The sequence below is a fragment of the Glycine soja genome, chromosome 14 (genome assembly GCF_004193775.1).
Source record: "Glycine soja cultivar W05 chromosome 14, ASM419377v2, whole genome shotgun sequence".
Taxonomy (NCBI): domain Eukaryota; kingdom Viridiplantae; phylum Streptophyta; class Magnoliopsida; order Fabales; family Fabaceae; genus Glycine; species Glycine soja.
Window position 1 is genome coordinate 16,376,368 of NC_041015.1, and position 22,998 is coordinate 16,399,365.

A 22,998-nucleotide genomic window follows, 5' to 3' on the forward strand; every position below is an offset into this window, starting at 1 on the left:
TATCTTAATTCAACCCCCCCCTTCTTAAGATATCTGAGGCCACAAGGTCCAACAAATGACAGTCAAGGAAGTAAATCCAAGGCTGTTATTAGATGGATTGTAGTTAAAGTAAGTCATTTAAATAATGTTTCATGTCTTAAAAATTAAATTTTATTACACTTCAGTTAACTTTGAATATCTAAATATCTTATTGAATTTAGTGCAATAAGCAAAAAGGAAGCACTAAGTGTGGGTACTACGTAATTCATTGAATGTCAACAATGGTCCTAGGAGGTTTCAAGGATAACTGAGAAATGGTAATTATTTACTTCACAACTAATTCAACTTATTATAATTGTTATTATTTAGACTTATTTACTAACTTATGTGTTTTATTATATCATGCAGTATTTTACAGATCAAAGATCATTGGAACCAGAGAGAATGAAGACAATTCGCATTCAGTAGACAAGATAATTTTTAAAGTTAAAAATCAAACAATAGGAATTGAAGTGATTTTAGAATTGTAGTGTAGTTATTATGTTACAAATGATTTTATGTATTGACTTTCATTTTTCTTATAATTCATTGTAAATATTCAATTATTATATAGTGGACATAATTTAAACTAGTTGATAAAAACTGTGTGGTCTGGTTTTGCTTTTGAATTTACAAGTTAATTGGGGGTAATTACAAAAACAGATAGGATATTAAAAAAATACAAAAAACAACATTGGTTTTTTTATGAAAATTGATGTTGTTATTCAAAAACAACATCAATTTTTTTTTGAAAACTGATGTTGTTATTTTACTATGAAAACCGATGTGCACTTCTAAATATTTTTTGTTGTTTTTTATTATATGACATCAGTTTTGTATAAAATCGATGTTGTGTAATTTGCTTAACATCAGTTTTGGAAAACCGATGTTAATGTTGAGACTTTCAACGTCAGTAGTTTCAACATTGGTTAATAACCGATGTTGAAAGTTCTTAATAATCGATGTTAAAAATCTATTTTCCAGTAATGATTATGTTTAATATATGGAGCACCAATAATTTCCTCATACTCAGTAGCATCTAGTTCTTGAAGATGATTGGGTTTGAATATCTTTGGAAGCAAATGCTCTCTTATATTTATCAGAAGGAAAAAAGGTAATGGAAAAAGTATTCCTCCTACAGGTATCCATGTCACTCCAAAACGGATTAGAAAATACACAAACTGTAAGATTGTGAATACATCTATGGTCTTCAATGGTACTGACTCCATAAATGAGGAATGAGAACCTTCCAATATTATGCCCCAAAAGACATACATTAGAGCAATGGAAAAAATTAAACATGTAATTAGCTTTTAGAATTGAAAAAATAAAAGACCTACTCATTGGAATTTTTTTCTAGACTAAGCACCCCTAATGTTTTATTTTGTACTCTAATGTTTGATTATTAATTCTACTAATATACAAAGAAGTATTTCCATCACAAAGGAAAGAAAACTTTGAAATCCATGTGTAACATCCCATTTTTCGTGAATTAAATTAAAAAGGGTTTTTATTTAAAATAATTAGAGTTTTAAAAAATGATGAGGCTTTTGTAATTAAATAAATAAGGATAAATAACTTTATTAAAATAATGGTTTGAAAGAATAAAAATGATATTTGATTTATTCATTTGATAGGAAATAAAATAAAATATTTATTTATAAAATAATAAAAAAATAGAGTAAATAATAGACTAAGAGTATCTAGTTATAAATAGAGACATGCTAGGCTATTTGTAGGTAGTCTCTCTACGATTTCTCTTCCTCTCAGTTTCATTTTCCCTTCTCCTCCTCCCAAAACTTTCTCTTTTTCTTGCATACCACCAAACTTGTCTCAGAAAAATAAAGATCTTGGACTCATTCATCGTTGGATCATCGTGAAAATTGAGAACCAGGTTGGGAACTCATTTATGAACATTCTCACCGTTGGGAATTACGAGAAAATATCGGAGCTGAGAAAAAAAACCCTTTGCATCCTAGATTTTTCTTTTCCAGCAGAAACCCAAAACTGTCTCAGTAAAACTACGATCCCGGACTCGTTAACCGTTGGATTGTTGTGAAATTTGGATATTTGGTTCGTGATTCATTTCTACACATCTTTACTATTGGTATTTGCAAAATAACGTATGTGGAGGGAGAAATACTCATCGCATGTAGATAGTGGAATGGAGGCTTCAATCCCTTCTCCTTCTCTCTAACGTTTGGGAACCCTATCAGAGCAGTCAGAGAAAAAACTTGAGGAATCTCAACAAACTGCTAGAGATGTTGCTATCACTGTCACAATACACACATGAGCCCGCTTAGAGGTAAGGGATGAGTTATTCACAATTGGGGAGTAGTGAGAACATGTGTAGGGATCTTTAGAGTATCAATTAGAATGGGTTTTTGGGGGTGTTTTTGCAAATTTTGATTCTATCTTTATAATTATAACTATTAATTATATATGTTTGACTCTCGTTTTGAGTGCTCCTTGAAGCCTATGTTGATCCCATATGGTTAGAGCATTCTCGCAAAATAGAGTGGCCCTGACTGATCACCTTATGATTTTACTTAGTGAGAGTGACCTTATGATTTTAATTAGAATGGGTTTTTGGAGGCTTCAATCCCTTCTCCTTGCTAATTGTTTATTATGAAATTGATGAATGTTATTGCATCTTGAATAGAGTGTGTGATTCATGTGTAATGTGATTAGTGATTCAAAAATAAATTTTAAAGATAAAGTGGTGAAGTGACGTGGGTTGTATTAAGTTGAGTTATGTTATAAATATTTTCATAATTTATTTTGATTACGTCTTGTTTATTTGTTTTGTTATTTTTTTGTGTGATAACTCACTCCTTGTGTGCTATTTGTGTTTGGATCTTGTGATGATCTCAAACCTTGTGTTCGTGAGAGCAGATGACTAGGTGGATGACTTTAAAGAACCTTATGCCAGAGGACGTTGGGACACAATGCTCTGATAGGATGTGACATTGGGGATGAGTTTTTACTTTAATTGTATGATGTTATTTTATTTTAGTTTACCTCACTGATTTAACAAAACATTTTTTGTAAATTTTGACGACCTTGTTTTGAGTCGAATATGTTTTTAATAAGTCTTATTTGGTAATAGTGAAGTGAATGTGAACCTTTTACCCACATGAATTTGTTTATCAATATTTTTATATGTTTTATTTATTTACATGTATGTCAGGGTAGAAGGTGTCACACCATGAAGCAATACATCAATTTCAAAAGCATTATTTGTTGGTAAAAACCTTAATTGAAAGAATACTTACTTGTAGCACTGACTTGGTGGGATGAACAAAAGCAACATCCTTTCCCAGAATTGATTCCCTGGGAGACTATCAATTTCCATGTATGCAAAATATCCCTATTAAAGTGAAGTGGGTGTCATTTTGATTATAGAAACGAAAAAAATTGATAGGCCAATCAAAAGAGACTATAATAAGTTACTTATTCTTTGTTCATTAACTTTGATAGGTAGATATGCATCTGTGTGTTTATTAGGATCAAACTTTTCCTTTCCACCATTCTTATCATTTGATTTCATTACAACCTCCTTCAAATTCTTCAACTCTTTTGGCTGGACCAAATTTAAAATGTTAATAAATAAGTACTGATTGTTGGTGTTGTGTCCATTTCTACAAACATAGCTTGCATCTTTCCATATAATTCAGAGTTGCTTCCTTGTTGCTTAATGCATTCCTTTTCACTTTTTATCACCTTTTTTCGAATCAACTGCATATTGATACAAAAATATAAGAATATATTTTAGTTAGCATTTTAGGCTTAATGGTCTTGATGTAAAATTAAGATAATACTTACTGCCTCATAAGAACTGCCAAACTCTTTGTATGAGTGAGGGATTGAGGAAGAACTCCATTTGATGGAGGAAGGCCAAGGATACCGCAAATTAGAGTCGAAACATTAAAAGGATAGATATGTTAGACTACTAATGTAGTTTACACAGTAAAACTTTAGGTAGCAAGGTTTTAGAGAAAATAACATACTATTATTCCAAGCAGGAAAATATCATAATGGTAAAAAGATGGTTTTTGAAGATTAAATTCCTTCTATTGAGCCACCTTAGAAGCTACACTGTGATAAGAAAAAAAGTATGAAGCCGCTATCATCACAACTGGAATAAATGCCCCAAAGATATATGCCAAGGGTACCTTCCCCATATCCTTCACTTTGCAATCAACCATGTTAGATGTTTTCTAGGACAACCTAACATAAAATTAGCAATTATAGTTTACAAAGTTGAATACATGTCTTATCCAAGAACATGGTGCAAGATAGCAAGATGAAATCAACAAAAATAAGAAAACAGTATTGTGTTAAGCATCATGCACCATCAAATGAATTCATTTTGTTTCATAAGATAAAAAAAGTAAAATGTTATTTTAGGTCCTTCTAGATATGGTCAACAATAGTTTTAGTCACTACATTTTAAAAATGGTTATTTTAATCCTTTTATTTTTTGAAATGTGTAGGATTTCATCCCTAGTCAAATCAAAATAAAGTATAGGGTCAGGAACCATTTTTAAAATGCAAGAACTAAAACCAATTTTAACCATCAAAGGGCCTTATTCTATTTAATAAGAAGATAAAAGAAATTATATAATGCTTGTAATGTTACCTTTACTATTGTCCAATGTTAAGTAGATTCCTATGGAAGTGGACAAACTAGTCTTCTAGGAATAGCATATGGAATTTTTCCTTGTAGAGTATAAGATAGTCCAGTCCAAATCACTAACATCGTTGGAACCCCATAATTTGCAATGAAACCTTGTAGCCACCCTACATTGAATGAAACACGGAAGATAAAAATAAAGAAGAAGAAAATTAAGTCTCACATGAAAAGTTTAAAACATTATGTTTGGTCTTATTGGGTACATATAGATATTTCAAGTCATTTACCTGATCCATATATCCATGTTCTTGCTCCTGTTCATCATGGCAGTGAAAAGTATTCCAAAAGAGAAAATGATTGCAAGTAGTCCATTTGTATACCACCAATGGAATTGATTTTCCTCCAATGAAGGATTTCCAGCCTTGGAAATGCTTAACTCACCTATGATTCCCTGTGGATCAAATAGTTTTTAGCTTGAATCTTGAGGTGCAAAATTCACACTACTAAAAATTTAGCCTTTCACATCAGTGATTCTTGTGGAAGCAATGTCTTCCAAGGTTATTTTGATGATGCCAAAGAATCAAGAGTTAAGCAAAGTTTCCAAGCAAAGATTCAAGAATCAAGTTTCAAGATTCAAGACTCAAGAATCAAGATTCGAGAATAATCAAGATCAAGATTCAAGACTCAAGATTCAAGAATCAAGAGAAGAATCAATCAAGATAAGTATTAAAAAAGTTTTTCAAAACATTGAGTAGCACAACAAGTTTTCACAAAATCATTACCAAAGAGTTTTACTCTCTGTTAATCGATTACCAGAAGGTAGTAATCGATTACCAGTGTTTTAAAACGTTAAGATTTTCAAAATTCAAAATGAAGAGTCACATCTGTTGATGTGTAATTGATTACACCTTAATGGTAATCGATTACAAGTGACTATTTTCGAAAAAAAACATTTCCAAAAGTCACAATTCTTCAAGTGACTTGTTTTTGAAGATTTCTTCAAAAGTCACAACTTTTTAAGTGACTGGTTTTGTTAAAGAAATTGCCAAGAGTCACAAGTTTTGACTTGAGTCATCAAAAGATTATAAATATGTGACCATGACATGAATTTGAAAGACAATCAAATAATCTATCTTTCGATCTTCTCTCTCAACATCATTCAACTCTTTTCAACAGATTTTTTCTGATTCATCTTCTCTTCATCTTTCTAAAAGTTTTTGTTCAAAACTTTCTCTTTCAAGAAAAGTTCTTTAATCAAAAACTTGTGCTATTCATCTTTTTCATTCTCTTCTCCCTTTGCCAAAAGAACGAAGGACTAACCGCCTAAATTATTTTGTGTCTCTCTTCTCCCTTTCCAATAGAATTCAAAGGACCCCGCCTGAGAATTCTTTTGATTCTTCCCTTCCCTTAAGCAAAAGATTTCAAAGGAATAACCGCCTGAGATATCTTTTGTTTCCCCATACAAAGATTCAAAGGACTAACCGCCTGAGAATTCTTTGTCCCAACACATTGGAGGGTACATCCTTTGTGGTACAAGTAGAGGGTGCATCTACTTGGGAATTGTTATACTGAGAACAAGAGAGAGTACATCTCTTGTGGATCAGTTCAAGTGGAGGGTACATCCACTTGGGTTTTCAAAGAGAACAAGGGAGGGGACATCCCTTGTGGATCTTTGGCTTGTAAAGGATTTTACAAGGTTGAAAGAAATCTCAAGAACCGCAGGTTGCTTGGGGACTGGATGTAGGCACGGGTTGTTGCCGAACCAGTATAAAATTCTTGTGTTTGTCTTCTTCCCTACACTCTTTAATTTCCACTGTGTACTTTTCTTTTACACTTTACTTTTGTTTAAATTATATAACTTAGTAGTAAAGCCTAATTGAATCTAGTAACATTAAGAAGGATAAATATTTTAATTAGTCAGGGCACATAAATAATTAATTCAACCCCCCTTCTTAATTATTTCAAGGCCACTTGATCCAACAATTCTAAGACGGTTGTAAAGGATCGTCTTAGGAAGTGCGGCGGTGACATTTTTGTAATTAACAAGAACAAAACGATGATGTTTGCGCAAACTCGTCTTTGAATATTGTTCGATGGCAAACTTGTAAATTTTTTATTACCATACAAAGACAGTCTAGTCCCAAAAATCGTCTTTGTATGGTTAGTGATTACACATCATGAGTTCTCACCTAATTAAGTCTTTGAAATACTCTCGTGCCTTACCTTGCTTTAAACCTTGTCATATTGAACCTTTCATCGACGTCGTCTTCTCAAGATCATCGTGCCCCTATTGACATCAAAGACTAAACTCCTCCACCACATTACTCTCATCATTAGAAGGTATGAACCCCTCTCTTGCATTTTGATGTCTTCTTTGTTGAATTCCGTTGGGGTCAGAGTGAGTGTGGGTGTTGATGACATTGGGTTTGAGGTGTGGCAGAAGGAGCATTGGGGTTTGGGGTTGTGGTCTAGGCCATGGCAGAGGAGCATGGGGGTTTATGGTTAAAATGCACCATGCTAGCTTTAATATAGTATGAAACCATTCATGAGAGGGCACATTAAAGATTTAATATAGTATGAAACCATTCATGTGCCTTCACATAATAGCTTAAGCTTTTGGGATACTTGGTTCATAACAGTATGTTCTTTATCCTGAAATAATATTTTAGCAGCAATGTGATGCAGCTCTGGGATCTCTTGATTTCCTTGAGTTTCAATATTTGTTAGCATTTACTATTGTTTTGCATCAATTTTCTCTTCTGTGACCCCCTTATAATGTGGATTAATTGAGCAAATTTGTTTGTTTTATGCTTAACTTCTATAAGTCTTTTCATTTGCAGATATATTGTAATATTGTTACTGAGTTCTTGGTTTAAAACTAGTTATTGTTATTGTAGGTTTGTATCTACCCTTGATTTAAAACTAGTTAAATTTATGAGATACTTTAATTCAAAAGGGAAGATAGATCTAGACTTGATACACATTTTCACTTGAGAGAATCCAAGTTTGTGTGTAATCATTGCCTTGCCTTTGAATGGGATTAGGTGATGGTTTTTACTCATGTTTATGACTGCTATTATAAAACTACAATCAAATAATGTTGGTATGATACAACTCATAGAGTTTGGAATCAAATAAAAGCAGTGTTAACTAAATGCTCTATCTACTGCAATGCACCCTCATTTTATTGCCAAAACAGAAAAATATATGGGGCAATGATATTGGTTAATTAATTTTTATATGGGTAAGGGCTTAACTAAGGCTAGCTAGTTGTAGCAGAGAAATGCCAATATGGGGGAGAGTGTACACTTATTTTTTTTTTACTTTTAGTGCCATTGATTGAGTGTGTTGTGGATGGTCCCCAACCATAAGGTAAGAAAAAGAAAAGCAAATGGCTAAACTAAGAGAAAATGAAAAACAGACCCTGCCCTGCAAGCTCTCTCCTGCCACTGCCTTCTCTCTATATAATATAACCTCAACTGCCCATACCTTCCTTTCAATTCCCTCCCTTTTTCTTTCAATTCACTTCTTTTTTGTCCTAAATAATCAGTATCTTTTCATTCTCACCCAATTATTTACTATAAACAAATGAAATCTAATAGGTAAGAATTAACTATCTTTTCCAAGCCAACAACTTCTTCAACACCTTATGAACCAATACTTTTCAAGAGACTTATTCATTGTCTAATCTATATTTGGATTATGAGATGATATTTGACTCGAGCTTATAGATAGGAATCATAAAATGATCTCAATCTCATTGTCAAACACACCCTTGGGGAAAACTGCAATGTATGTCACAAATATATTGCTTGAACCAAATGTATTTTCCATAGGAGGCAACCTGAGTTGGATAGAATCATCATTATGGACAACAAAACTCTCATTGAACAACATATCTTGAACTCAAATTCAAGACCATTGGTTAAGCTGAAACAATCCAATGTCTCTTGATCCACTCACATCTCTTAATTTGTTTTCTGCTTTACATTTCACACGAACTAGTTAGAACATGAGCAGTATATGTGCTAATTGTTCTAATTATCTATTCATGTAGTTTATATGCATGTACATATACAGACACACAGACAAAAAATGGAAATTTAATCATAAACTTTGGGGGAAAATAAATTATTTAAATATCAGAGTGCAACTGTACAAAACGTAAGGAATCAAAGGGGGTGCTTAAATGCCATTCTCTTTGCTTTTTATTTAGTGGTCTTCCTTTCCATGCTTTCTATCTGTTGACTTTTACATCTACTAAACCCTAGGTGCAACATTTTGTTTCCATGTCAAAGGATTCAAGCCTGAAGACACCATCACCTTCTGCAGCTAGATTATTTAGATCATCATTAATGGCATATCTCATATACATAGGTCGGTCCTTGAATCAATCTAGGTCATCTGGAATCCAAACTATTCTTTCAACACCAAGAGAACACACCTAAAGGAACACATATCAGAAACACGCTAATAGAACCAATAACATGAAACATTGATGATCAAAATTTCTATCCCTTAGCATCATCCCTCAAAATCTAGAGGGTAAAACATAATAACCTTTGCCCTATAAGTAGTGATGGATCCCAAAATTTTAAATTGTAGGAGCAATATTCATATATATAAATTTGTGGGGACAATATACTTTTTTACTACATTTCACATTATGGGAACAACTTGTAGTTATACATATTAAAAAATAAAAATCTTGGGGAGCAACTTCCCCCAAACCTCAAAACCTAGATCCGTCCATGTCCATAAAAACATTGTCCATAGCTATCTATGGATTTGATTAAGCCACACATGAAAGTAATAGGATAGAAGAGTACTTCATAATTGGTGCTTATAAATATTGATCATACTTGAAATGGTACCTCCAAACATATATTGTCAGGAATAGATTTGGCAAGTTCTACTTCATCTAATTTTGTTCTATTTGTTGTAGAGAAGGCTTCAATATCTTCCATGCTGGGGAACCAGACCTATAGGCAGAACTCAACAATTAAGCCAAGCATCCACTATAATAGCAAGTTTAGCAGCAGATTAAGCATAAATGGAATATTAATTCGAGCCGCAAATTGCATTGTGTGAAACACCAAAAGGTATGCAATAAGGGAATTGTCTAGAATGACATTATGATTACAACTATTTAATGGAACTTCATTCTTTCTAGCAACCATGTGAGGACCCTAATATTGATGACAATTTAATATAGTTGCCAAAATATATTCTCAATTGCAAGTAGTAAGATTAGGTCTCAATCAGTTAATTATTACAAACCATATGCACTACATAACAACTAAGCGTTGACAAACCTACAATTCCTCCTAATTTCCCCCTCATTTCCTGTAAGAACATTCATGTTTCCCATTTTAATCATAGATTTAGCAAAAGAAGCAAACAAAAGTTTTTCATTAGAGGCGTAAGCCCACACCTGCTCTGTAATCTTTCCATCTAAGTCATGGCTGCTAAGAACATTGTCAGAACCTAACAAGCCTTTCCCTTCCAGAATGTTTATGAAGTAGTGATTGTCAAATCTTTTTTGGGGTTTGAAAATCCAAGGGTGCAAATTTATTGTCCCTTCCCTCAACAGGGCATATGGACCGCAGGATTTTCCTGAAACTTATGTATCATTTGTAGTTATCATAGCCATAGTGATATTCGTCTTTTGCATCATATATGCTCTGCTTGAAGCTTACACATCTTGCTCTTCCTATAGTATGGCTACATGTATTTTGTCAAGCAAGAACTCTACGTGCTTAATCTCTTCTTCCTTTGTCAGAGCCCCAAAATATTAACATTTGATTAAACTAATTTGAACAAATTATAAGGACAAAATTAGAGTATTTATAGGTATTGTTTGTGTTATTCATCAATTACAATTGGGGTTTTGTTTGTGCTATTTTTCAATTAAAAATTAGTTTCATTTCAATAATTCATTAAGGTGGGTCACTATTTTTTTTATGAAGATGTGGGACACTAATTTTGATTAGAAAATTGTGCTAACAACAATTTAGAAAGTTGTATATATATGTTGTCAAAATAATAAATATACCAGATAGAGTTACCAATTCTTCTATGTCGAGGCCTTGATGCTTAAAATTATCTATGAGAACCCCCAAAGATGAATTTGGAGCAGGAATTAATATGTTAGCTCCACTGAAACTTAACTCGAGAGCATCCATCCTTCCAAGCAAGACTTCCCATCTTGGTCCTCCTCTCTTCAAAAACAAATGATAGAAATTGTTGTAAAGAAAAATAAAAATAAAAATATAACTACATTCATTTGACCCCTGTGACAAAGCAGTGTTTACCAATTCAACAGCATCATGTGTCGACATGGCAAGGATGTCAGCACATGAAACAGTAATATGACATTCTTCTTCAAGCAAATACTTTATCTTGTGTTTGACCTCAAATCCACGTAAAGAGTTTAGATTTGGTCCAGCCAGCTTTTCACTTGTGATGCCCTCCACATTGTCCAAAATCAGCCAAGGTCATTAATACATGAAAATCAATGCTCAAATCAATATTATTTTACACAGAACCTGTGCACTGTTACAGAAAAATCACCCCACCCCAATTGTTTATTGTCCAAAAATATAAAATAAATGGGACACATGCGACTGATGAGGCTAAAATCAAATAATGATTGTTTACTAGGTATCAAAAGAAGAAAAAAAAAAAGCCATCCTTTTGTATGACTATATACAGTTTACTATTATAACTATCTCAATGGCTTCCTATGCCAAAATAGATTGGCAAAATGCTTCATATCTCGGTTAATCACCTCACAATGGATTCTTCGCTCTTAGCTAACTTGAGAAGAGTGCTCCTTGAATTTGATATCTTGAGGCTCAATTTAGAAGAGAGTACACCAGTTTAGTTGTCTCTCATTCGCAACATGACTTCAATGATAGCCAAGATTTTAACACCATTGAACTTGGTAGTAGAATAAAATAAAAGAGAATGAGGGTAAATTACAAAGCATCATTGTTGAATCTAGCCATTCATTAGCACAAATCTCATATTTTATTAATAAAATTCTTTGCAAATATTTTTAATTCAAAATCAGGGTTGTGGTTTCATCACAATCATTCCTATTGCAGAAAATTGTAAACAAATACATCTAATGCAACCCCAATTAAAATTTCCATGAAGTTGTGGAAACCCAAAAAACCTTAACAATGCAATGATAGGTATAATTGACCCTTCTTTAAAACCTTTCAACACCAAAGAAGGACACATAAAATGGGTGCTCAATGAGAAAAAACATGATGAAGAACCTGCATCCAGCAAAATGCATGTACAAAACGCATTAGGAGATGGCAAAGTAATAAAAAAACAACAAAATCATGCAACCATGGTTTAAAAAAGGGTTCATAACCACAATTCCGATTGTGGTGAAGGTTTTTTGACTTTCTGCAACTACAATTTGTTTCAATCATATTTTACCATAATATCAAGGAATACGATGATACCATGACTGTGATTACAATTTATAACCTTGCATGTAATGTAACCATGAGTTTCATATATAAACCATGCACGTATGTAGGCACATATATACAACATTTAAATTTGCACAAGGGAAAAGAAAGAAAAGAAAATGCATGTGCAAGCCTTCGGACCCTCAGGGCCTTAAGTTGTAAAGGGACAAGGAAGAGCAAAAGGGCATAAGGGTTGAGGTAATAAAGAAAAACAAAAGGAAGAAAAGGTCACTAGAGGATCCAAATTAATGAGAGTGTGGCTCTTTCTGGGTGATTTTCTCTCTCTTACACTCAAAAGAGAGAGAGAGAGAGAGAGAGAGAGAGAAAGAGACATAACTCATCGAGGGAGGGAAAGGGGTTGGAGTTGAGGGGTTGCATGCATGCATGCAAATATTAGAAAGGGCTGAAAAGGCAAAATGAGTTTTGTGGGGTGCTAATAGAGCAAATTCATTTGCAACTTCCTACTATTTCAGATATTTTTATGATGTCATGTGTTCCTACCAACCTTGCTAGCTCTTTGTCATTATTCTTCACAAATTCCTAAGGATAATTATTTCCTTTGAAATGTGATCAGATCTCAGTGCATCTACTACACTTCACATTAAACTCTTAACATTCCAATTTTTTAAAAAACCACTATCGGAAAAGCGCATTCAATGACGGTTTTTTGACATATTTAAAGATGATTTTGAACTGTCTTTGAAGCCAACATCGTGGAAAGTCCATACTTTCCACAACGGTTCCTAAAAAATCGTCTTAGAAAAGCTACCATTCTAAGATGATTTTCTGGCAAATAACCGTTCTAGAATGATACCCTTCTAAACAGGTTTTATGTTGAAAACTGTCTTAGAATGTGCTTTTAAAAAAATGAGGATCTTTCTAAGATGGTTCTTTGAAAAATTGTCTTAGAATCCTTATTTTTTTAAAAGAAAAATAAAAAAAAAAATTGAGAGTTCTAAGATGGTTTTTCAAATAACCGTCTTAGAATGTACACTTTCTAAGACAATTTTTCTAAGAACCGTCTTAGAATTCTTTTTTAAAAAAATTAAAAATTCTAATGAAATAATAAAAAATGAAAATTCTAATAAAATAATAGAAAAGGTTAATAGCAAAAAATTTATATCAATTCTAATAAAATAATACATGCATGTACGTACCTATAAATTCATATAGAAATCCCTAATGACCTTAATATTTTGAGTATTTAGCTTAATGGGACTTTTGATTGATTTCATGCCTATCATTCAAAAGTTTTCTATTTATGTGTATTTTATACAACTTATTTTCAATAAGATAATAGATTTATTTTCATTATATTTAAGGAAAATGAATTTATGAAGGTTGGGTATCATAGTAATATAGAAGCCATATGATCATACTGACATTCTCGACGAAATTGCCCGAAGCCTACGTTTTCTTGAATCCAATTGTGGATATTATGCCAGTAATACCTTTACCCTTTTATCTTTTAGCTTTTGTTTGGCAAGCTGCTATAAGTTTTCGATGAGATCTATAATTTAAGTAATGTCTTAAAAAATTAAGAATTTATCACAAAACTAAAATTTGAACATTTTAACAATTTAAAAGATCAAATAAGTCCTACTATGTGAATTATCGATTCCAATATTGAAATTTTTGGATATATACGAAAATTCATTTGATGAATTTTCTCTAGCTCCCTAGGATCAATAACTAAAACTTAAACACCCAACTACATTTTTGTCTTTTGAAGATTGAAATCAAGACAAGCAATTCTTGCAAGGGCAACCCTAAGAGGCATTCCCTAATCAACACAGCCAGTATTTAGAGCATAACCATTCATCAAAAAGTTGTCTCTAGCTCTTTTTTCCATGAGCTTTCAAGATATTGATTCCCTGGAACTTGAGGCATAAAAGAAACAAGAAATTAAATCCATTCAAATCCTACCATATTGCTTAAAATTGCCATCTTTTATCCAGGAAAAGAACTAAAATCAAAGGAATACTACTACCAACCTTGATTAGGTATTTAACTTAACCTCGAGCATTGGTCATCTTTACAGCTTGCACTGCATCTACAACCTATGTAAATTGCATACATAAGTCAATTTCATTACTAAAAAAATAGGGCCTACCTATACCTACAGTCTACAGGAAAAAAAGAACTTTCCCAAGATAGCAGTTAGCATCATTTTCACAACTAATCAATAACTTCAAAAAACAACCCCTCATAATGAGAAACAGAACTTTCAAAAATCACAGACCATATCCCCAAATTCAATTGATTGATTTTAAAAACTCTCCTAGTATCAACAACAAAGTTTTTATTTCAGTTTCACTCATACTACCAAACCAAATATGGTCAACAATAAACAATTTTACACATTCAACACACAGTAGAAACTAATGAAATATTGATACATGATGCATATAAGCTTCATTCGATTGGATATGCACTAGAATTTGCAGAAGCAGCAGAGCATGGTGTGAATCAATCATGTGATATAAACTCTCAACATTCAATATATAGCCAATGCAATTACAAACATAACAAAATGGCAAAGAAGTCATTATCACCAGCTATCAACTTTAAGGACATACTGGTCTTGGCACAGTTAATTAGTGAGTCTTTTCCTAGCTTTTCAACCTAAAAGTCAAGGGAACAATTCGGCTTAGTAACACATGGTATACAACAATTTGCAAATGCATTAATTAGAATTTGTACATAACATAACAATTATCATATGGCCCAAAGTAAGCTTTTCAAAATATAAAACAGGGAACCAATAACCAAAAGATGCAAGCTTTTGTCCTCACAACCCAAACTTCTTTTCGCATTAGTTAATGATTTTAACATTGATGCAAAATGACAGGAACAATCAGCATACATATTGATAAGTAGTGTGATATTATTGGGCAATGGCTTATTCAAGGAAATCAAATCATTAGAACTCATAATGAATGGGATACAACATATAATGAGTTTACACATCCATGACTGCAAAATAAGTGAAAGAAAAATCATTATGGAACTAACATCATTGGCATTCAAATATTCTAACAATGACATCTAGTGACAATCACAGAAGAGAAGAGACCAGAAAAAAAAAAGGTTCAGTACCCTGATAACTTAAGCTTAAGAAAATGTAACATCTTGAAACTATTTAACTATTATGTTTAAAGAAGCAATAATTGTAAATAAAATAATCGAGAATTACTCTTCAATTTAACTAATGAATATTCCCCAAAAAACAACTTTAATCTTTCACGATTAAAATAAGTTCTTAGCCTTCTGGCTCAGACCAATTTTGAAATTAACATAAATTTATTTACAAAACTAAAGTGAAAACAAATCATTTTACTGATCCATTACTATATTTTGTTAATATAAATTTTTTAACAAAACAAAAAAAACAATTAATCAATAATAAATTATGAACTTCGAATGAGATTGACTATTTTGCTTAATTGTACGTATATAATTTTCAACTGTCAGTAAGGTTAAATCATTCCTATAAATTCGTCATACATACGATAACAATTTTAGGCACATTTCAGTTATAGAGTTTACAAACCAAAATATTGATTCTAACTAATCACTTCTTTTTACTAAAATTTTATCACATCTATGTCTAATACTCTACACTTTTTGAAGAAACAATAACTTATAAAATTAGGGTTTTGAATCGGAGGTGGTGAGCCTGAAACTCCGAGTTGGTATCTGAGTTGAGAGCGAGAATTCGATGATGAAGCGTTTCAAATTCGATTCATTGCACTTTGCTTAAAAAAGAAAAACCAAAGGTTGAGGAAGACAACAGTAGTGTTGCGGTGAGGAAGAAAGAGAAAGATAAAAGAAAAAAGAAAGGTTTAATTACCCATTTAGTCCCTATAGCTTTCAAACTTTTCCCTTTTAGTCCCTATAGTTAATAAGTGGATTTTTAAGTCCTGTAGTTTACCTTTTAATTCCCAATAGGTCCCTACCATTAAAATTGTTTAACTCCATTAAATAATGTTTGTCAGGACCTTTTGTATAGCATGAGTTTTTAATTGGGAGGGAACTCAATAGTTTTTAAGCGTGCAAAGGAAGGAAATCCCACTAAGAATTCTCACTCCAAACTCTCACTTGCACATCAGTAGAACGCTCACTGGCGACAGGTATGTTTTCGTTGCTCTTCTCGCACTGCACTGACTTTTGATTGCATTTTCAATTCATCTCACTCTCGGCCACTCAAAACTCATTGCGATTTTTGTTGTTGAGTATTATTTTTGGTTGCAGGTAGTTTCCTGCCAACTCGATTGAGATTACCAACGCCACTTGTTTGTTGTTATAATGTCGATTGTTGAGGATAATGTCGACTACCGAACAACAAGTAAGTTTGGATTTTGTTATCAATTAGATTTTTGTTTAATTTTCTTCATCTCTATTTTTTGTTTATTATATTTTTTTGTTGTTGAATCATTTTGAAGCTTGTTTAGGGTATTATAGCATGTGACTGCATCATCTAATCATTGATTGTTGTGCTCATGGTATAGGCTTGTATCCAAACACTTTTTCTGTTACTATATATCATGGTGGTCACTTTGTGAATATACCAACAAAGTCACATGGTCTTGAGTTGAATTATGTTGGGGGTAAAACCTTTCTGATGAGTAAATGTGATCCAGATGACTGTTCATTGCAAGAGATAACCTTGAGCTTTAAAATGGGGTTATAAAGGTTCTGTTTAGATTTTCTATCGCCAACTTGGAATAAGGTTGGATAAAGATCTTGTTAAAGTTTGGAATGATGATGGAGCAAGGAAAATTGTTAAGATTGTTATGGATTTGATTCAAAAACATGTTGAAGTATATATTGATCATACTTCACACATGACAGAGGGAGTTTTGTTGACTATTGATGAGGGGGGAAAACCCATAGTTGAAGGAGATTTAGGGAACGATGTCATTGATGGAAAAGACAGTGATGGAAAGGTTGACAAGGTTGACTTGGATGATAGGGATAAGGAAACTGATGAAGATAAGGGAGATGATGATAATTATGATGAAAATGATAGCGATGATGAGGATGACTTGGATGCTAAATATGATACTGATAAATTAGAATCTAATATAGCAAGTGAAGAAGATGATGATTATTATGCACTTACTATAGCACCAATTAATGGTAAAGATATATCAATAAAACCAGTTTCCAAGAGATTTCAACCTCATGAAATGGGAAGAGATTTTAATTTTGAGGTTGGTATGGAGTTTGATTCAATTAGTCAGTTTAAGGCAGTCATCAAAGAATATGCAAACCTGCATGGTTTTGGGGTGAAATTCAAGAAAAATGACAATGTTAGATGTAGGGTGATTTGTCAAGATGGTTGTCAATGGGTGGCATATGTGAGTAAGGTTGGTGGATCAACAACATATAGCATGAAGACTTACAATGAAAAGCACACATGTGCCAGGTCTAGTGGTGGTAAATTGGCATCAAGCAAATGGATTGCAGAAAAATTGATAGAACCTTTGAAGTATACCCCTAACATGTCAATTAATGCAGTGATTCAAAAAGTCAGTGAAAGATACTATGTAAAAATATCTAGTAAGAAGGCATATTGGGCAAGAAGGATTGCAAAGGAAAAGGTGCAAGGAAATTATGCGAAGCAATACAATAAATTGTGGGATTATGCTAATGAAGTTAGAAGGTCTCAGCCCGATTCAATGTTGTTATTATTGACTGAGCCATCTGCATATGGTAGTGGAGAATTATTTATGCGATTTTATATGTGTCATGTTGTAAAGCAAGGATTTCTGCAAGCATGTAGGCCTATTATTGGTCTTGATGATTGTTTCTTAAAAACACCTTTTGGTGGTATATTGTTGGTGGCAATGGGTCAAGATCCCAATGACCAGTATTATCCTCTTAACGTGGTTGTTGTTGAAAGCGAGAACAAAGACTCTTGGAAGTGGTTTCTACAAAACTTGTTAAATGATATTGGTCATGAGAAGAAGTGGGTCTTCATTTTAGACCAACAGAAGGTATGATCTTGTATGCTTTCATTCAAATTTTATTTTATTTGGTTAATACATGTCTGATAACAAGTTATTGCACAGGGATTGGTCCCAGCTTTGCAGGAACTGCTACTAGTTTTTGAACATAGGGTGTGTGTGAGGCATGTATGCAAACATGAAGAAATATTTTGGAGGTGGTGTTATTCTTAGGGACAAGATGTTGGCAGCTTGTAAAGCTACATATATAGGAGATTAGGAGCAAAAAATGATTATGCTAAAATAGGTATGACTTCTAAAAACTGATTAAAGCATGCCTTCTAATTTTTATTCTCAATATGACTTCTAAAAATTGATTAAAGCATGCCTTCTAATTTTTGTTCTGAATATGACTTATAATTTTACGTTCTAAAAACTTATCTGAATATAGGTTCAAATTTCTTATCTTAATTTTAACTTCTAAAAACTGATATGCATATTATAATTTTAATTTCTAAAAACCGATATGCATATGACTTGAAAAAATTGATACGACTTGTAATTTTAGGTCTCTAAGGAGGCACATGATTGGTTGATGCAGCTTGACCTAAGATTTTGGTCAAAGGCTCACATGTCAGAGTACTCCAGGTGTGATATGATCATGAACAACATTGTAGAAGCAAGCTTCATCATGATGAATCAAGTATGATTCAAGTAGTTTTGATGATGACAAAAAGCCCAAAAGAACGATGTCAAGATTGAGTCAACAAGTTCAAAATCAAGATTGATTTCAAGATTCAAGAAAAGACATCAAGAAAAAACAAGATTCAAGAGAAGATGAATTCACAAGGGAGGTATTGAAAAGGATTTTTCAAAAACCAAACATAGCACAGTTTTGTTTTACAAGAAAAGTTTTCTCAATTTTTTCTAAGTTACCAGAGTATTTACTCTCTGGTAATCGACTACCATTTTCCTATAATCGATTACCAGTGATAGAATTTGATTTCAAAAAGTTTTAACTAAATTTTCAACGTTCCAAATGATTTCTAAATAGTGTAATCAATTACAATATATTGGTAATCGATTATCAGTGTATCTGAACGTTGAAATTCAAATTCAATTGTGAAGAGTCACATCTTTTCATAAAATGTTTTGTGTAATCGATTACATGGTTATGGTAATCGATTACCAGTGACAAGTTTTGAATAAAAAGTCAAGCGATGTAACTCTTCCAATGGTTTTCTCAAGATTTTCTCAAGGTTATAACTCTTCCAATGGTTTTATTGACCAGACATGAAGAGTCAATAAAAGTCAAATAAAAGTAAGACCTTGACTTTTATTTTAAATAACAACTAGAACTTCTTGAACAACTTTTGAGAAATCTTGAAACCTTTGCTACTCATCTTTCTTCTTCTTCCTTTGCCAAAAAGCTTTTTAAGTTTTTTGTTTTTCAAACCTTGTTCTTCTACAAGTGAAAATTCTGCAGAAAACAAAAGTGTGCTATATCTTTTCATTCTCTTCTCTCTTTGCCAAAAAGAATTCAACAAGGACTAATCGCCTGAATTCCTTTTGTGTCTCTCTTCTCCCTTTTCCAAAAGAACGAAGGACTAACCGCCTGAATTCTTTTGTGTCTCCCTTCTCCCTTTCCAAGAGAATTCAAAAGGACTCAGTCTGAGAATTCTTTTGATTCTTCCCTTTCCCTTAAACAAAAGATTTCAAAGGACTAACCGCCTAAGATATCTTTTGTTTCCCCTTACAAAGATTCAAAGGACTAACCGCCTGAGAATTCTTTGTCTTAACACATTGCAGGGTACATCCTTTGTGGTACAAGTAGAGGGTACATCTACTTGGGTTGTTGTAACTGAGAACCAGAGAGGATACATCTCTTGTGGATCAGTTCAAGTGGAGGGTACATCCACTTGGTTGTTCAAAGAGAATAAGGGAGGGTACATCCCTTGTGGATCTTTGCTTGTAAAGGTTTTTACAAGGTTGAAAGAAATCTCAAGAACCGCAGGTTGCTTGGGGACTGGATGTAGGCACGGGTTGTTGCCGAACCAGTATAAAATTCTTGTGTTTGTCTTCTTCTTCCCTATACTCTTTAATTTCCACTGTGCACTTTTAATTATCGCTTTTACTTTTGGTTAAGTTTCAATTATTGTTCTTTACTTTTTTAACTTGGTAGTAAAAGCCTAATTGAATCTAGTAACATTAAGAAGGATAAGTTTTAATTAGTCAAGGTACATTAATAATTAATTCACCCCCCCCTTCTTAATTATTCTGAGGCCACTTGATCCAACAAACATATCAGAGGCTTTTATTGGTAGGATTTTGGAAGCTAGGGAGCAACCCATCGTAGCTATGCTAGAATGGATAAGAGTGTATACAATGACTAGATTTGCAAAAAATAGAAAATTAGGAGAGAAACAAAAGGCAAAGGGTCAAAAAGTGTGTCCAAGGCCCATGAAGAGATTAGATCAAGAGGTGTTGGCATATTCAAAGTGGAGTGTGGTTTGGGGTGGTGGTCCAAAATTTGAGGTTCAAAAATACCCACTTGCATTCAAGGTCGATCTAGATGAGAAAAGTTGCTCTTGCAGGTTTTGGTAGTTGACTGGAATACCATGTAGGTAGTTATTCAAGCTTCTTAATTTCATGAAATGTTTGACTATAAGACAATTATATCTAAGTATGTAATGTATTTTGTAGGAATGCAATGGCAGCAATGTTTGACCGTAGATTGCTACCATCTGACTCTGTTCATCCATATTATCATGTGAATACTTATATAAATTGTTATGCACCCATTCTGGAACCAATTAATGGAGAAGATATGTGGCAGCAAACTGGACTCCCAACTGTCTTACCCCCTCAAGTTAGAGTCCCAATTGGCATACCAAAGAAGGCTAGGAGAAGAGAAAATGATGAAGCACCAAAACCTCATAAGCTAAAGAGGACAAACACATCTTTGAGGTGCAGTAGGTGTGGCACATTTGGGCACAACAAAAGGGTGTCAAAACATGACAATCCCTAAATCAAATGCTCCTCCAAAGAAACCTAAAGTTGCGACATCAATAAATAAGAAAAACAAAACCACTTCAACAAGTCAGCAAACCCAACCCTCCAGCACTCAACAATCTCATACTCAACCACTCAAAACAAGCAATATGCACACTCAACAATCTCAAACCCAAGCATCAACAACTGCAAAAAGCGACTTTAGGCCCAAACTATAGATCAAGAGTAAAGGCCTCCAATGAAGGGAAAGCAAGCCATCACCCTACAACAATTGCAAGATGTTGTGAAGAATGCATCTTGGAAGAAAACTGATTGAAATTTTAGATGGTCACTGTGTTTTATTTTTTGGGAAAAATGTATACTTGTATTGTGGGGTGTTACTTTTTTGTCTTTAAGTGTGGTTTGCTGCCCCCACATGGCTTGCATAGTGTTTAGGGACCACTATGTAATTGGCTTGCATACTATTTTTTTTGTCTTTTATTATTATCACACTCCAATCTTGTTTAGGGGCCAATGAATGACTTTAATATTCTATCAATTGTTCACATTTTCTCTTTCAATTATGTTCAACATTAGCGAATTCTTCAGTATTGGATTCAACATAAAATAAACATTTCATTAACTTCGATAAATTGGTTGCACTACATTACAATACAATGACTTTCTTTCAAATCTAAAATACCTAATTTTACTAGCTATTTTGATACACTTGTTTACCCATAAATTGAGAAACAAGAACAACACCGAACATTACAAACAAAAAAAGGCCCTAAGGATAACATGATAACATCTTCAAAACAACAATCTTTTTCTTCAAGTACACAATAACTTGTTCATGTTCTTCAATCAATTGTTGCACATGTTCAGACCTTGTGATGCAATCCTACCCCCCAAGGGCATTGGATAGAAGACTACAAGAAGATTGGGTCAGAGATGCAACAAAAGGCCCTAGGGTTCTCATGAGCCTTAGAGTAGATTTCGGGTTCATGGGCTAAGTATGAGCCCACTTATCTTTGTACATATTAGATTAAGATTTCATTATTTTTGGATCTTGTATTTAGGGCTCCATAATGTAGGTAGGATACCCTGAAAATGTAGGATTTTTCAGCCCTTATATTTTAGGGCATCTATACTAGTTTTGTATTAGGGGTAGTTTTGTAATTTCATATGCATTAAGTGAATATTTGATGTGTGTGTTAGAAAATAAATTTAATTGAGTTGGGAGAAGCCCAATCCAATTAAATTTTAGAGGGGGAGGTGAGCATTTGCTTACTACACCTCATTGTCACATCATATAGTCACACTTTGTACATGTCCTTCATGCTTTACATGTCTCATGACACCTAAGCACACTTAGTGGAGAATCTTTGACTTGATCTTGAATTAGTGGGCTGAACCATAGCTAAAATTCAGTAATCATAATTAGTGAAATTTTAGCTCCAAAATTTGGCTCCACAAATTTAATTTCAAAATTCAAGTAAAATTTGAATAGAAATTCAAATTTCCCTTCAATTTTGTGTGACACTTAGGCTATAAATAGAGGTCATGTGTGTGCATTTTTTCATCTTTGATGATTTGAGAATTACACTTCAAAGTTCAAACCTCAATTGAGGCACAAAATTTCGTGCTCTTTCTCTTCCTCTCCCTCCACTCATCTTCTTCCTTCAAGCTCTTATCCATGGCTTCTTATGGTGGTGAGCTTCTTCTTAACTCATCTTCTCCTTGAAGTGGCGTCTCAAATCATCTTTCTCCCTTCTCCATTCCACTGCCATGATCTTCAAGAAGCAAAGGACTCCATTAATGAAGAAGATCCAAGGCCTACAAGCTCCACATGGAGCTACATCACCTTGCCTCATCCATCCACCAGAAATAGCCACAACTCTAACTCTCT

The 22,998-nt window shown here is 33.3% G+C and overlaps 1 protein-coding gene and 2 pseudogenes across 1 annotated transcript; 1 reads left to right on the forward strand and 2 right to left on the reverse strand.

The window, feature by feature from the left end:
* Positions 1-983: 983 nt before the first annotated feature.
* On the reverse strand, positions 984-9,621 carry LOC114383869 (annotated as a pseudogene).
* Positions 9,622-9,878: 257 nt separating this feature from the next.
* LOC114384212 lies at positions 9,879-11,139 on the reverse strand (annotated as a pseudogene).
* A 5,852-nt stretch (positions 11,140-16,991) lies between these two features.
* LOC114383870 lies at positions 16,992-21,123 on the forward strand. Its single transcript, XM_028343592.1, has 3 exons — positions 16,992-18,146; positions 18,664-18,743; positions 20,799-21,123. Exons 1-3 carry the CDS (start codon positions 16,992-16,994, stop codon positions 21,121-21,123), a joined length of 1,560 nt encoding a protein of 519 aa, XP_028199393.1.
* Positions 21,124-22,998: the final 1,875 nt, after the last annotated feature.

Bases quoted from the DNA above. Each gene is read 5' to 3' on its own strand.
- LOC114383870 (XM_028343592.1), top strand. From the start codon at position 16,992: ATGACAGAGGGAGTTTTGTTGACTATTGATGAGGGGGGAAAACCCATA. The intron at 18,147-18,663 runs GTATGATCTTGT...TTGTAATTTTAG, and splicing joins TCATTTTAGACCAACAGAAG to GTCTCTAAGGAGGCACATGA. The intron at 18,744-20,798 runs GTGTGATATGAT...TGTATTTTGTAG, and splicing joins CACATGTCAGAGTACTCCAG to GAATGCAATGGCAGCAATGT.